Genomic DNA, 17,101 nt, shown 5'->3' with positions numbered 1-17,101 from the left:
GTTGTTGACAGATGCACAACTTTCTCTTCACACATACTGAGGTTAATATCATCGTGAAGACCCATTGAGTTCCCAGTCAGGCAAACTGAGTGTAGGGCAGGACATAGCTAAACTGGGCTATTACTATTTCTGTGTGTGTTCTGTGCCCTCCCAGCTCTCTATATAAAGCAGCGCAAATGCTGCCTTCTCTCATTCTTCCCTCTTCTCTCCAAATTCTCTTTTGTTTTGTATATCTTTATGCAGAAAATTCTCTTTTGTAATCTTATGTGTGTGATCTCTGCAGAAATGGACAGTATTGATCTCTCCTTCCTTTTGGATATTCTTTGTCCCCCTGGGTCTTTGTAATGTTGTTCTTTCCTGGTCCTTTCCCCTAGTTGTTTTATTATTTTTTTTCTACTCTCCTTTGTGGTGCAATGGATGAAGCACTAGGCTTAGAATCAGGAAGACTCATCTTCCTGAGTTCAAATCTGGCTACAGACACTTACTAGCTGTGTGACTCTGGGCGAGTCATTTCACTCTGCTCACCTCAGTTTCCTCACCTTTAAAATGAGTGGAGAAAGAAATGGCAAACCACTCCAGTATCTTTGCCAGGAAAACTCCAAATGGAATCTCGAGGAGTCAGACAGGACTGAAACAAAACAGTAACATTCTCCTTTGCACAATAATTTTCCATTTGCTATCCCTGTGTGTGGGTATACCCTGGGGCTCTGTCTTGGGCTCTTTTCTTTTCTGACTTGGTATTCCTTCTTGGTGATCTTATTAGTTCCCAGACTTTCAGTTATCATCTCTCTGCAGATGATAACTCTCTAAACTATAGATCCAGAGCTTATCTTTCTCTTGATCTCCAGTGTCTCCTCACCTCTCCTTCAGTGCCAAACTGGTATTGTTAGAAAGCAAGGCTGACCATGTTACTTCCTTGTATGATTCCATGGTGCTTTTATGATCAAATACAGAATCTTCTATTTAGCATTTAAAGCCTTTCACTATTTGACCCCAGTCTATCTTTACAAAGTGATTTTACCTTACCTTTTTTTCACATCTGCTACACTCAAGCCAAACTGACTTCCTTGTTTCATGTGCACACCATTTGCAAAGGCCATCCATCCCCCATGCCCTGAACATTTTCCCTCCACACTTCTAACTCTTGAAACCCTTAACTCCCTTTAATATTTAGTTCAAGGGCCTACTCTTTCTTTTTTTTCTTTTTGCTTTTTGGTGAGGCGATCCAGGTTAAGTGACTTGCCCAGGGTCACACAACTAGTAAGTGTTGAGTGTCTGAGGCTGGATTTGAACTCAAGGCCAGAGTTCTATTCACTGTGCCACCTAGCTGCCCCTCAGGCCTGCTCTTTCAAAAGGCCTTTTTTAATTTCCTAAAGTTGTTAGACCTCTCCTCTGTGAAATTCTTTTGCCTTTATAGTTTATCTGGGATCATTGGTTGTTTTTTTTTTTTAATCAGAAAGTATGGAGTATTTGACTTCCAAATGATTCCCTAGTCTCTTTTTAGGGAGCCCTACATATCTTGGAAGCTTATTCAGGATAATTTCTTCACTGGACAAGGAGAAGATGGAATTCCAATTGATTCTAAGTGCCAAAACCCTTTTGGGAGTGCCTTACTCATCTTGGGAGCTTATCTGGGTTTCTTTCTTTTTTTTTTTTTTAGCTAGTCTACTTGCCCAGCATGGGGTGAATTTAGGACAACTTGTCTAGGATTGGTCTGATTTTTTTTTTTTAGAGAGCAAATCTGTACTATTTGTTCTAGTGTGGCACGAACCAGGACAACTCAGGACAGCCTATTCAAGATTGTACTGCATAAATATGTCTTGGGGGCTGGCCTCACCTCATTTTGAGCTCTTTTGAGGGGAAGCTTGAGGGCAAAGATTTTCACTTTTTTGTCTTTTTGTCCCTAGCATGTTACCTGGCATACAAGGGCTTAATAAATGGGTGCTGAATATAATTGAACTGAATAACCCAAGTCTGCAAATACTTTGCTCTTCTAATTTTTTTCTCTATACTCTTTTTGTTAACTTCCCTTTTGCCTTCAAAAACCCATTAAAACCTCTCTTATAATTACTGGCATATCCTGGAGATTGGGCTTCTTTGGTGTGAAATATAGATAGGGCAAAGAGTGGGAAGGGAGCTGGAAAGGAAGAACCTGTTGTTACTTCTCTGTACTAGATTGGAGTCTTCTTAGTGTCAATATTAAATAAGGAGATTAGGGAGAAAAATACATTGGACTAGAGTTTGGATGTGTCCTCCACTGCCATACTGATGAGGTAGAAAAGAGTGCTTGAGGCAGATGGAGCAAGCAGGACGTAAGATTGGAGTTAAGATATAGGATGTGACCAGTCAGACATGTGATTGAAGAAGACTATGCATTGAAGCCCTTACTGTGGACTTATCTGTGTGCTTTCACAAAGCACCCTCAATTCCAGAACAATTCTTCCCCTCCCCTTTCTTGTTCTCTTTGCTTATCACCTCCAAACTACCTGATATCCCAAGCATTTTGGAGCCATGCCTGCTCCTCCCATTCTCTTGTCCCCTTTGCCCCTATTGCATAAAATTGTATTTAAACCGTACCTTTGACCTGGCTAACCACCTTTGCCTCCTATGGGAAGCAGGGGCCACTCTTGCCCCCTTAGGGGAGCAGGGCCTCTGGCCTATGCTCTGCCTCCCACATGGAGTAGAGCCCACTGGGGCTCTGCCTTATAGGGAGCAGGCCCACTTGGGTGCATCACCCCAATAAATGGCTTTCTTTAACTTGGAGACTATTTTAGTAAATTCTTTCAGGACACTAGGACCTGCACATCTATTGCTCATCATTTCAGGTAGCACCTCAACATTCTTGGGGTTCACCCTAAACTCATCACCAATAGCTACAGAGAAGGTCTAAGTGAATTCTTTCATGCCTGAGCCAGCTCTCCCACCTCTAACCTCAACAATACCAGCCAAATTTCCATATGGCTATCTGACATCCAGAATGAAGAGTAGAATCTTAGCATTTGAAAACACTTTACTGATCATCTAGTCCAGAGGTTCTTAACCCATTTTATTTTATAGACCCCTTTGGTGGTCTGCCAAACTCTCTGAATTCCTTCTCTGAATGTTTTTTGTATAAAATAAAATATATAGGGTTACAAAGGAAACCACCTATATTAAAATATAGTTATCAAAATATTAAAAAATTACAGATTCTGACTCTTTTGGTTTTTGACATCCTCCCAGATGGAGATGCTTTTGGGAGTAGTCAGTCACCTTTCTTCTCCTTGGCCCAGGTGTTTATGTCAGGGTTGATGTTCCTTGAATTTTAAACTTCAGTGGAAGGCTCTCCTCTGATTAGAAACCACACCCTAGTTTTGTATGACTAATGAACCTTTTTCCCACTAGTCACTCATTTTCTATACAGGTGGATTTTATGATTCCTGCCCTCCAAGCCTCACCTCTTGCTTTGTTTGACAGCTCATCATGACTCAGAATCAGGCAGTTGGCAGCTTTCCATGCACAGCTGCACTGAGGGCTGATGTATGTCTGAAGCAGATAGGCAGCTCCCTCGACTGTACTCTTTGAATGTAGACTCTGGCACAGTGGTAGTACAAGTTTATGTCTAGCTCAGAGAGTCCTAAATTTTTATGTCTTAGACCTTTGAGCCATGCTTCTACATTTAGTTCCTTGTTGGAGAGCACATGCCCTGAGGATATTCTAACATGTGTGGCCTGGCAGTTACTCTTCTGAAGGTACTCTTTGAACTGCCATAATTTCTTTCTCGGTGATCATGCCTGGTAGGGATGAAGACAGCCTTCTGAGTCCAGAAGAAAATACACAGTCCTTCTTTGGTTAATCTTTCTTAGTCTCATGTAGAGGTTGAAGAGAGAAGGGAAACACCTACCTCTATATAAGGGCCTGGGGATAAAGAAGAGAAGGCCTTCACATAAAAAGAAGCTGGGGGCCCAGTAGCAGAGTCAGGTACTGAATGAGTAAGTGTGGCTTTGTAATATTGGTTTTTTAATCTCTAAGTGTTTGTCATTTACCCTTAGGCTATTGGGGTGGAGTGAGGGAAAAAGATGATAACTAAAGCTATATGGAATGGGATAGGTTGATTCATGGAGTAGAAGAGTGGATCATGTGAGAGGTCAGCACTTTGAAGGGTAAATTAGCTCCTTTTTAAAATCCAGAATTTATGATGAATTGTTTCAAAAATACATGTGATTTGAATCTTAAAGTAGGCTTATCTAAGATGGCATATGAAAGGGACAAGGAACACTCATGAATTCTTTTTGGACCTTTGTAACATTTTCTGGATTGGCAGGTTTTTCTCATGACTGAAGTTCTTACTTGTGGTTAAGTTACTTGTTTGAGAGATCTGTGATGCCATCACTGTAGATATTCCTTCTACTTACATAGACTAAAGTTCCTCCACACCTTAATAGAGTGGTCTTCATGTATTGTTTCAATGAAAAAAATCAATGTTCTGTTAACAAGCCTTTACAAAATATAGCTAGGCCAGTCTTTGGTAGACAAATAAAACTTTCTGTTTTACTAGATTTGGTTGTGCTCTATGAACATAGTCTTTAGGAACCCAGGGTCATGTGCAGGCCACAAATCAATCAATCAGCAAGTGTTTATTAAATGCCTACTATGAGCCAGGCCATGTGTTAAATACTGGGTATAAAAGTACAAAGAATGGAATAACCTCTACTCACAAGGTATTTACATTTGAATGGGGGAGACAGTGCCATATAAAATATGTATAGCAAAATATAAAGTTAATATATACAAAGTAGTTTGGGTGAAAGAGCATTAGCAGCTGTGGAGGGGATCAGGAAAGGCTTCATGCAGAAGATGGTGCCTGAGTTGCATCTTATAGGAAGAGAGGGACTTTCTGAGGGACAGCTGAGGGAGGAGGAAGTACATTCCAGGCATGGGGGACATTAGAGCAGATTGTGGATTAGGAATATAGTACTAACATTTAGATGTCCTCACACTCAAACTATTTTTCTATGCAAAATAAATAAAGTTTAAAATGTGTTTAAGTGTCTTAACTGAGGCTTGCTTTAACTCTTAAGTGCCTTAACCAACCTACTCACACATTTAAAAAAAAATCTAGTTTACTTGTTTATCCATTACTAATGAGGAACTGCAGCAGGAGAAATGGCTTAAAGGATGTCATTGGAGAAAGATGACTGGAAGAAGAGGTGGGCTAGTTATATAGTCAGAACGCGGGATAACCAATAGATAGCTGTTGTGTTCCATTGGCTTTCACACAATGTCCAGAGATCTGGTAGAAAGTCTTGAGCCTAGTGAGTGGACCTTCTTTGGAGGATTAATGGGAGTACATGGACAAGAATATCAAAGGATAAAAAAGCATGGGTAGATAAAGAGTTTCAGACACAGATCCATAAGGACTCTTTGGATGGATTTCAGGGAGTCTGTAAACTTGGTCGGGGAAAAAAAACGACATCTTTATTTTCACTATCCTTACCTGAAATTTCCTCCAATTATGAGTATAGGCAAAAAAGTTATTCTTTTTTTTTTTTTTTCTGGTGAGGCACTTGGGGTTAAGTGACTTGCCCAGAGTCACACAGCTAGTAAGTGTTATGTGTCTGAGTCTGGATTTGAACTCAGGTCGTCCTGACTCCAGGGCCAGTGCCCTATCCACTGCGCCACCTACCTGCCCCTACAAAATTATTCTGAGAAGGGGTTCATAGGCTTTGTGAGACTGCCAAAGCAGTTCAGGACACAAAATAGGTGAAGAAACTCAATATAATCTAATCCCCTCCTTTAGAGATGAGGAGACATAGGCACTGAGATTGAGTGTGAATTGACAAAAGTCACACAATAATTTCCTAGCCAAGTCTTTTCCATTGTAGCCATGTCATTTCCCTATTTAACTCAGCTAAGAGCATTGCCCATTCTATGCTGGCTCTTCTTTTTTTTTTTTTTTTGGGGTGAGGCAGTCGGGGTTAAGTGACTTGCCTAGGGTCACACAGCTAGTAAGTATCAAGTGTCTGAGGCTGGATTTGAACTCAGGTCCTCCTTACTCCTAGGCCAGAGCTCTATCCAGTGTACCACCCAGCTGCCCCCTGGTTCTTCTTTTTTAACATTTCCACTGTTTTCAGTGACTCCCTGTCCCCACTTTGGAACATGTGCCATAGGTTGTCAATCCTTGACGTTTTAAAGGAAACAAGAAGACAGGTGTTCCTGTGTGTGTGTTTGTTTTTTGATAATAGCAGTTAGCAAGGGGGTGAACAGGAAGTCTGTCCCTAACTTCCTAAACACTGTCAATGGACCACAATTTGAAATGTGTTCTAATTGTTCTAAAACACAATAGACTTACCATGAAATATATAGTGTGCCTTTAAAACCGGATAGTTGAAAAATAGGCTCAGTGGTGACCACAAATTAACATCTCTGTTATATTATATTTTTATTTTGTTTAAACAATTCCCAATTTTTTTCCCTAATAGTATTTTATTTTTTCACTTGCATGTAAAAATAGTTTTTAACGTTCATTTTTATAAAATTTTGAGTTCCAAATTTTTTCCCTCCCTCTCTTCCCTCCCCCTCCCCAAGATAGGTTATACATGTAAAAAATATAGGTTATACATGTACAATTTTGTTAAACATATTTCCACATTAGTTGTGTTGTAAAAGAAGAATTAGAATAATAGGAAAAACCCACGAAAAACAAAAAACAAATAAAAGTGAAAAAAAGTATGCTTCGATCTACATTCAGACTCCATTATCCAATTACATTTTAATCTAGTTCAGAGGAAACTATGGGCCTTGTATTTGATACCTCTGCATAGCCTTTTGGATTTGGAGATCAATTTGAGAGCTCTCTCTCATTCTCTTTTCCTCTTTCCTCATTTTTCCTTCTCCTCTTTTTTCTCCTTTTCTCTCTCTTATTTATCTATCTACTATTTTATTTATAGATAGCTATAACTATACTTGAGCAGTTAGATGGCAAAGTGGATGGAGTCATGGGCTTGGAGTCAGGAAGACTAAAATTCCTGAGTTAAAATCTGGCCTCATATACTTACTAGCTGTGTGACCCTGGGCAAGTCACTTAACCCTGTTTGCCTCAGTTTCCTCATCTGTAAAATGAGCTGGAGAAGGAAATGGCAAACCCATCCAGTATCTTTACCAAGAAAACCTCAAATGGGGTCATGAAGAGTCAGGCTCAACTGAAATGATTGAACAACAAAAACAACTATATTTGACAGTTATGACTGTATCTCTAGAGCTACATCTATATCTCTGCCCCATATCCATGAATATATCAACATAGGTTATCTGCTGAGTGGATCATGCACAGTCATTTCAAACTCCCAAACTGGCTTCCCCTCATCTCACCCTTTACTCCATTCTGTCACCCACCTGTGTTGCTGGTTAATGTGTGCAAAAGAAATAAAAAATGATTTTGGTATTAGCCTAAGTAAAGTGTAGCTAGAGAGGCAAATCTGCATGAAAAATCAATAAAGTGCATTCCAAAGTCAAACATAATTGATTTTTGGATGACTGATGGTTTGGAATTATTCTTTATTGCCTCCTTCTACCTTATTTAGAGCTAGTCCTTACCAGAGAAGTTCTTAGAACTCTTTCTTGGATGTTATTTATTAATTATACTACCTTGTATTTCTGAATCCTTTTAATTTCCTCGATGTGTTTTCAAAGCCATTATTTTCTTTTGCTAATATTAGTATTTAACATTCATATAGCACTTTAAAGTTTTATGAAGCTTTTTCATAACTACCCTACCCTAGGTAGTTTATCTAGGAGGTGTCCATGACTGCTTTATAAGAGGAGGAGACTAAGCCTGAGATGTTAAATCACTTACCTAAGGCCACAAAACAAGTTAGTTATAGAACCAGGAATAGAACTTGTATCCCCTTATTTATTAGTCCTTTTAACTCTACTATGCCACCCTCTCTGAGGTGGAAATTTTGTATGTTCAAATGATAAGACTGACATTGATGAGTTTATAGTCCATGACACTTAGCCTTAATGGGGGAACAGTGCTATTAGATAGCCAAAATAATTTATTTCTAGTCTTGGAATGCTATTTAGCACCAATTTTGTTTGAATATATGCATATTTTTTTTCTTGAGTCTTACAGCATCTCTAAAAGTAATGAAACTATAAAATTTAAAATTTAAAAGGAATTGGAGACTTGATTTAGTGAAAACATATCAGATTTGGAGTCAGAAGATGAGTTAAAAAATCCTGACTTTGCTACTCAAAATCTACAAGCCACGGTTAAGCATCTACTTTGTGCTAGGTGGTGTGAATTCAAATGCAAAAGTAGGACAGGCCTAAATTCTTTCCCCCTCCTCCCTACCAGCTTCTGTTCTACTTTGTATAGGTTTTTTGCAAAATAAACATGTAGTGATGGGAGTGAGGTGAGGCACCAACAACTGGGAGACTAATGAAAGGCTTCTAGATGGAGTTGTTACTTGAAGGGAAACAGGGGTCACCTAGTTGGTGAAAGTGAGAAGGCAGAGCAATCCAAACATTGAGGATAGCCTATTCAAAGGGTAGCTAAGTGGCTCAATGGATAGAGTGCCTGGCCTGGAGTCAGGAAGATCTGAGTTCAAACGTGGCCTCAGACATTTACTAGTTGTGTGACCCTGCGCAAGTCACTTAACCCTGTTTGCCTTAGTTTTCTCATTTGTAAAATGAGCTGGAGAAAGAATGAGTAGGGTGCTTTTGCTGGAAGTGAGGAGGAGTAATGTGTAATTGTTTTGAGATGATTACTTGGAGTTAGATGGTGAATGTGTTCAAATGCCAAGAAGAGTTTGTATTTTGTCTTCAAATCCGTAGGAATTGTAGAAGCTTATAGAGCAAGGAGAGTGACATGGTCCAACCTGTGCTTTAGCTACCTAATTTTGGAATCTTTGTGGTGAATGGGTTGAAGAGGCAAGAGCCAGGATGCAGAGAGACCGATTAGGAGACTATCTTTCTAAGTAAAATTACTGGCAAGATGGTGGATTAGTCACTCTTCAGACTCATTTAGCTCTTCATCCTTCCAAGAAAAAAAAAAAGTACTTCTCCAGATGCAGAGTGATTACAGTTGAATTCATGAGATAAAGGAGACAGAACCCTGGCGAGGTAAAATCCTCATAAGTTAGTGCCAGAAAACTAATTCCAAAAGCACTTGTTTAGCACCTATTCCCCACCACTCTCCACTGGCCTATGGCAGAGGCATGCCTGACTTGTGTGTAGTGCCCATTGAAGGCCTCCTAACCTCACAGAGGAGACTTCCAGGTCACCCTCCGAGTCCTCTCTCCCTCTTCACTGCAATAAGCAGCTGACACTCTCACCTACCACATAAAGAGGAAGAGTGAAAACATGGTGCCTTCTGACTGGAGACCAGCCTGAAACACTTTTTTTTCTGCCCTCCCCTCCATCATGCAAAAAAAAAAAAAAAAAGAAAAAGAAAAAGAAAAAGAAAAAGAAAAAAAAGCCAACAGATACTGATCCAGTCTAGTTGGGAGAAAGAAAGTAAGGAACCTAAGGGAGGAATTAGGGGTGGAGAAGTGGGCAGGATGCAAGGCTATGCTTGGCCTGAAGGAAAGAGTACAGAGACCTAGCAGGGCCCAGTCTTGCTCCTCAGAAGTTATGAGGTCAAGAACGTAGTCTGGTGAATCCTGAATCTCCCAGTGAAAGGAGATTGAATAAGCCTTGTTTTGGAACATGAAAATATTAATTTGATGAAAGTGTGTCTGAAGAGAAGCAAAAAGTCAACAATGTTAAAATGCATACACACAAAGCACACATATACATATATCCCTGTACACGCCAAAGGTATTGAACCTAAAGACAGGATAGACAGAAATTACTTAAGAATTTCCCAGAAGAAATTGACCAATAATTGTTAAAAAAGCGATACTGAACACTCTAAAGCTGGAAATAATTCCAGAAAGCTACCCAAAACTTTTGAATGTAGACAACAAAGTAACATTTGATAGATTTCATACATAACCTCCAGGACTACCTCTTCCCTCATGCTTCAGACTTGAAAATACATGATGGTTAAGTTTAACAATTTCAGTTACAAGCAACACATTTTGCAAGTGGTAGGAGAAAGGCCTTGAAATATAAAAGGAAAAGAAATTCAAATGTAATGGGATTCTAGTACATATGTAGACTGCCTCAGCATATTCAGATAGTATCTTTCCATGTGAAGGATGCTGGAGTAATGGCTTCCAGGAAAATCATGATGATATGTAAGAGATGTTCATTGGGGAGATTTTGGAACATACTCAGACATTCTGTAACTGATTTTGGTTGACTAATCATAGTTGGGAGGAACCTTTTCAATTAGCTGTGTAGTTGGAACTGTTTGTATCTTGGCCTGAATCAACTTTGGACAGTTCTTTACTTTACTATCTTCAGCTGCTCTTTAGTGGTATGATGGTATCTGGACAGAAACCATGCTGCATGGGGAAAGGCTTTGGGCCATATGGCCCGCCAGAAATGGAGCCTTTTCATCCTTTTCTGTTCTAGGTGCAGGGAGTAGCCTCCTACTTGCTTGGAAGAGTGAGCCACAAAAATCTAGGAGTCAGAGGAGCCTGTTGTGGCCAAACTAGGATTGATGCCCATCCTAAAGTAATCTTTAGGACTCCAGGCCAGCAAAAGTACTTACTTGGTAGCTATACTGCATCTGAACATGAATTTGGCCATATTATGCTAAGTTATAAGCCTAATTCTATTACTACCCCCTTTTCCTGGCTGAGGTGATACAATAGAGATTATGCTCCCAAGTCATTAGGGGAAATGTTTGTACATTGTTTTTGGTAAATCTTTGAAGTAAAAAAAAACCCAAACCCTTTATAAAAGGTAATTGATGTTATGAAGTTAAATGAAACTGCAGTGCTAATCAGTTAGTGGAGGAGGAACAAGACAGCCTGTAGAGGCCTGAGCTGAGGGCAAAGAAAAGTGACAATGTCAAACTCGCCAGGATATCTTAGTGCCTTGAGGGAGATATGTAGCTTCCCTACCCTGGGAGTGGGAGGTGGGAGAAAAGGCAAGAACCCATTATGTTACACAATTACCACAGGATTATTCTTTAGCCATAACCAACCATTGAAAGAGTGGAATGATAGATTTTAAAAAATAAAGAAGCCCAACCTTTAACTCATAATGGCATAGCCTGCAAACTTTAGCTTGTCAATTAAAAAAGGTCTGTTCAAAAAAAATCTCTTAAAGAGATTCAGTGACTGGCCCAGGATCACACTGTTAGTAAGCATTTGAGGTGAAATTTGAACTGGAGTCTTCCAGACCACAAGTCCAACACTCTATCTTCTGAACCATTTAGTTTTCTTGAAGAGTGGTGGGTTTGAGGGTAGGGTAAAGATAATTAATTTCCATTTTAGACATTTGAATTCGAGTCACTACTTGAGTGATTTTGAGTGTTATTTAATTTCTTTGGGGCTTAGTTCCTTCATCATTAAATGAACAAGATTCTTAGCTTTTTTTTTTTCCTTCTGTGTCATGGGTTCATTTGGCTGTCTGGTGTAGCCTGTGGATCTCAGAATAATGTTTTTTAAATAATTAAAGGAAATGTTAAATTTCAGTTAGAGGTTAGTGAAAATAAAGATGTAATTTCCCCTCCTTATTCCTATTCATGGACTCCTTAAATTCTATCCATGGATGCCGGTTAAACACTTCTGATAGAGGTAAACAGGAAGGACCCTTTTCACTTTTAATTCAATGTTCCTCTAAAACCTGTACAGTATCTATATTCTATCCCACGGCTCCATTCTTCTCTGTAATTCATTCCATACTGTTTATGAGCACAACCCCTCTGTCTAATATGAAAGAGCAGCCTTAAGCATACTAGCCCTATATGTTTTCTATTTCTCTGATTTTGTTCTTTTTCTGGATTCTGTCCTTTGCTAAATGAATAAACAGGTAATGATACTCCTATAGTTTAATGGATCTGTGTGTCCTCATCATTGTGATTATGCCCATTAGCAATCCAGATCTTAACCAATACATACCTGCTCATTTTGTGACATATCTGTATCTTCCGGGTATTCCACTTCTGGTGATCCTGGGGACCTTTCTATAGATCTCTTGATATTGTAGATGCTGATGGAAAATTATTGCTCTATCTCCTTGTGTGATAACATCAGTGAAAGAAGTGTAGAGCAAGATTTTCCTTGAAAAATTCAAAATTTTCAATGTGCATAATCTATAGGGTACCCTACTCTACTATTACTTTAATTGAAAGTGTAATGCTTAGGATTAAAGAAGGGTGTGTAATGAGTAGAGGGGGGAGAACTTTGCTTAAAGTTTGTATCAATGCCTGCATATAGCCTGCAATGTGTGGACTTAACTGTGGTTTTAAAAATCACTTCTGACAAAGTTTCTGCATTGACTTCCTGATGCTGGGGCACTAGGCTGCCGCTTTGTCAAGGTTTTCTTCACTTTCTTAGAGAAGCTCAATGGACAAGACTGACATCCAATTCAGGGTTGGATTTGAAAGCCAAAATATTCATTTCCTTTTTGGGGAATGAGGAAGAAGGATGAAGGTCAGGGCTTGTGGAAGTAGAGCATGGTGGATTTTAAACGTGTCAAAGAATTGCTGCCTGATTATCATTTGTATCATCTGTAATATTAGTTTTCAATTAAACAGATGACCTATGTGTGAACTTTGAGTTATAAGGTGTAGTATTTTAACAGGTTATTTCACAGAAATTAATTGGGAATTATAGTATATCTTTATAATTGATCAATCAATAAACATTTGTCCAGCATCTGCTATGTTCCAGGCTCTGTGTTAAGTGCTAGGGATACAAAAAGAAGTAAAAGACAATCCCTGCCCTCAAGGAGCAGGCAGTCTAATGTGAGTACAAATAAAAACCTTTCGAAACCTAGGGAAGTCAAAATTTGGTTCAGTATTTTAAATTTCCTGGATTAAGAGGTAGAGAGGAGGCGGGAGGAAAATCATTAACACAGCCTGTGAGATATGCCATTAGTAACTTTGATCTCAAACAAATCAGATTGGCACAAGGTAATGGACTCAGGAGTCTACATTATCCTGATAAGAATACTGGCCTGGAAAATTTTCATGCACTTGACTGTATAGGCCCTACTTACTAGATCAGATAAGTGAAATGTGTTGCTGCCTTTGTGATGTCACCAGTGATAATACCAGCATGACAGAATGAATTCTTCTGAGTTAAAAATCAGGCAGCCATGAGGCAAATGTCCATGGGGCTATGAGGCTTATTTCTCTGAGGCAAGTACTTTAATTGAGAATTTGGTTAGTTAAATAGAATAGACTGGTATCCTTTTTTAGGAGTAGGTGGTTGGGAAGGGTCTGGGAAACTCGCAGTGCAGGTTTTCTCAAAGCAGGGTGGAATTCTGTAAAGTCTTAGTGGAGTGTGAGCTTCCCACAAGGCCTTCTTGTCAGACTAGTTTTGGGTAATAGGTTTGTGTTCAGTGATTGATGTTGGTACTTAGTAAACTCTGGCCATTCTTCCTGAATGTAGGGGTGGGGAGAGGGCGAACCTTTGGTAAGAAAAGAGTTGGTGAAGAAGAATGCTCCCTGGAGGCACATATAGGAGATGTCCTGTGATCTGTTTCTTCTTGGGAGTTTCTTCCAAAATACACAAAACACTATTTAAAAAGGAACAGAGAGAAAGTAGTTATGCTTTTGTCTGAGGGAGTTTTCCAGAGTGGGCAAGGGGAGGAGGTAAAATGCAATTTTAAGGAAATGCCACATTGTTATCCTTTTTAATATAAAATCCAAGAGATTCAAAAGTTATTTTCCCTCAGCAGTGTTTTTTGAATAACCATACTGTGCTTATGTAATGTGTGTGGCAGTTAAATTTTAAAAATTATATAATACTCAGTATGCAGAAGGGAAGACAGGTAAAACACTTGAGCACACTATAGATTCCCCAGAGTACTCCATGTATTAGATGGGGATGGGGAGGTGGGGAATATCTTATCACTGTTCAGGACCAAAAGTGTGAAATTATATATGTGCCATATATCTCTCATTAGCTCAGCTGTGAGATCCCTGGAAGGTGCAAAGCAGGTCTAAACTGAGTGGTGTACTGGTAAGAGACTTGAGGAACCGAGTTTGAATGCTGACTTTGCTGCTACTTGGGGCAAATTACTTCTCCGGGCCTCAGTTTTCTCATTTATAAAATGAGGAGTTTGAAGTAGGTAATTCTCTGAGGTACCTTCTTCTTCTAGACTGATGATTTTGTGATCTTTCCCTTAGGAAATATCTAAAGTGAACTCTGTAAGAAATGAGTGTACCAGTTGCCATCATTATAGAATCTATTATGGAGCTAGGAGTAACTAATCTCAATATTTCTAAGATCTGTTAGTACATTTAGTCACTGAATGTATGGTCTCCTGAGCAACAATAAGTACTTATTAAAAGTTTACAATATGCAAGACAGTGTTGAGGAGTGTAGGAGTGGGAGGGAGATAGAAAGGATAGTTGGCAAAAGTTTTGTCTGAGGGATTTTTCCCTTTCATTTATGTATTGTATAATTTTAATAGGATCATGGATTTAGAGCCAGAAGTTATCTTAGAGATCATCTAGTTCAACCCCCTTATTTTAAATATAAAGAAATTTAAGGCTGGAGAAGTAAAATGATTTGCCCAAGATGACACAGGCAGCAATTAGAGTATAGATAGATGGATTAGATATGTGTGTATATGTATGTATGTATGTACGTATGTGTATATGTATACATATTATACATACTCTCACATACACACATACATATATAAATACATATATTTTGCATATATTTAAATTACTGGGAAACAAACTAAAACCTCTGTAAATACAGTTATCTAGAAGTAGAAACATTTTTAGTTAGAAAAAGTGAAATTCATGAGCTTAAACTGAAAATATCCAAGGTAATTTTCAGAAAGATGTAATCAGGAAGAAATAAATTTCAATTAACTGGAAGATATTTCTTTAACATTATCATAATAGCCTTATTCCTCTTCTAAAACCAAGTAACCAATCAATGCTGGAATGGAAAGTCGTCTAGCTGACTATCAGAACTGCTGTTTTGTGATGTTTGTTACTCTTTGGGAGGATCAAGGAATTATTTCCTTAGCCTCCACCCCTTTCCTTTCTTGTTTGATCTTTGTTAGTCTTACTTTTGGGGGATGTAAGCATAGTGTGTGTGTGAATGCTGCAGGAATCAATGGGCCTTGACTGGGAAGTAAGAATTCTCAAGATAGCCATTGAATTTTGCTGAGAAGTTTGCCAGAGAGGAAGAAGCTGTAAGATCTTTGTTTAGTTAAGTGACAACAGAAACTTGCTAAGTCTCTTCTTGGAATGGAGTAAGCTGTGGAACAAATTCTAAAGGATAAGATGCCATTTTGTCAAAACCACTATGATTTACCTCTTCACCATCTTTAATAGTCCTGGGGCAGATAAACTGGATAAATCTGTATTTATTTATTTTGTTTAAATTAAAAGTTAGCCTCTATGATGGTTGAAGCTATTTTGAATTACAATTTACATCTGATTGTATTATTAGTCTCAACTTTTTCATTTTATATACATTTCCTCTACTGTGAATTAGTTTTTATATTTTTCACAGTAGCTTCTTACTTTTTGGATTTTCCTTATAAAAATTAACTTTATTTCTTCTTGTTTCTTTCTCTTTTAATAGATTAAGAAATGGCATTTCAACAAGCTATCAAAGGAACAGCTCTGGTTGGAGGAGGTGCACTTGCCACTGTGCTAGGCCTCTCTCAGTTTGCTCATTACAGAAGGAAGAAAGTAAGTAATTATACATTTGCTGATTAAAATATGAAACTTAAGACTGTTAAAGTACTGTATATAGGGAGTGTGCAAGCTAATGGGTTTATTTAGAAATTACTGTCAAGGACTTCTCAGTTTGATTTGGAAGCATTAATTTAGAGTACTGTATTAATGATGCTTCAGGTCTGTATGTGCTTTTATTTTTTTAAAGACATGAAAGTCAACATCCGAAATAATTTTACTATTGAGGTTTTGTTTGAGTTCTTTTGCTTTAAAAGATCTCCTTTTAGAAGTGCCAGGGATTTTTCTTTTAGGTATTGTCTAGCTCACACAAACATGCTTATCTTCCATGTACTTGCCCTTGTGAGAAGGGGGAAGGATGGGGGAAATTAAGAGTACTCAAAGGCCATATTTATAAGGCTGGCCCCTTTTCTTTCATGGAATATTATATTCCATGCCCTGCGGTCCCTTAATGTAGAAGCTGCTAAATCTTGTGCTATCTTGATTGTGTTTCCACAACACTTGAATTGTTTCTTTCTGACTGCTTGCAATATTTTCTCCTTGACCTGGGAACTTTGGAATTTGGCTACAATATTCCTAGGAGTTTTCCTTTGGGGATCTCGTTCAGGAGGTGATCGGTGAATTCCTTCCATTTCTATTTTGCCCTCTGGTTCTAAAATATCAGGGCAATTTTCCTTGATAATTTCTTTTTTTTAATTTTTAATTTTTTAATTTTTAACATGTGTTTTTAAAACTTTGGATTACAAATTTTTTCCCTTCCTCCCTCCCCACCCACCCTCATTGAAAAGGCAAGCATCTTGGTACAGGTTGTAGGTGTGTAGTCATGCAAAACACTTCCATAATAGTCCTGTTGTGAAAAACTAAGTATATTTTCCTTCATCCTATCCTACCCCCCGTTTATTCTATTCTCTCTTTTGACCCTGTCCCTCCTCAGAAGTGTTTGCTTTTGATTATCCCCTCCCCCAATCTGCCCTCCCCTCTATCAACCCCCTGCTCTCTTGTCCCCTTCCCCCCTTATGTTCCTATAGGGTAAGATAGATTTCCATACCCCATTGTGTATGTTATTCCTTCCTTAAGCCAAATCCTATGAGAATAAGATTCACTCATTCCCTCTCACCTTCCCCATTTGCCTCCATTGTAAAAGCCTTTTCTTGTCTGTTTCATGTGAGATATTTTACCTCATTCTACTTCTCCCTTTTTCCTTCTCCCAGTATAATCCTCTCTCACCCCTTAATTTTATTTTCCAGATATCACCCCTTCATCTTCAACTCACTCTGTGCCCTCTATCTATCTATCTATCTATCTATCTATCTATCTATCTATCTATCT

At 38.6% G+C, this 17,101-nt stretch overlaps 1 protein-coding gene across 7 annotated transcripts in view; it reads left to right on the top strand.

The window, feature by feature from the left end:
- Positions 1–17,101, top strand: part of LOC114045814 (glycerol-3-phosphate dehydrogenase, mitochondrial) — a 197,641-nt gene that overhangs the window by 27,302 nt on the left and 153,238 nt on the right. For all 7 annotated transcript variants that reach the window (XM_027865997.1, XM_027865996.1, XM_027865998.1 and 4 more), the window contains one exon: positions 15,660–15,769. In XM_027865997.1, coding sequence (XP_027721798.1) covers positions 15,668–15,769 — 102 coding nt within the window. In that variant the 5' untranslated portion in view covers positions 15,660–15,667. The remainder of the gene's footprint in view (positions 1–15,659; positions 15,770–17,101) is intronic.

Source organism: Vombatus ursinus, unplaced genomic scaffold (assembly GCF_900497805.2).
Source record: "Vombatus ursinus unplaced genomic scaffold, bare-nosed wombat genome assembly UNPS02014779.1, whole genome shotgun sequence".
NCBI lineage: Eukaryota > Metazoa > Chordata > Mammalia > Diprotodontia > Vombatidae > Vombatus > Vombatus ursinus.
Note: the sequence above shows the minus strand (reverse complement) of the source record. Positions and strands in the feature narration are given on the sequence as shown.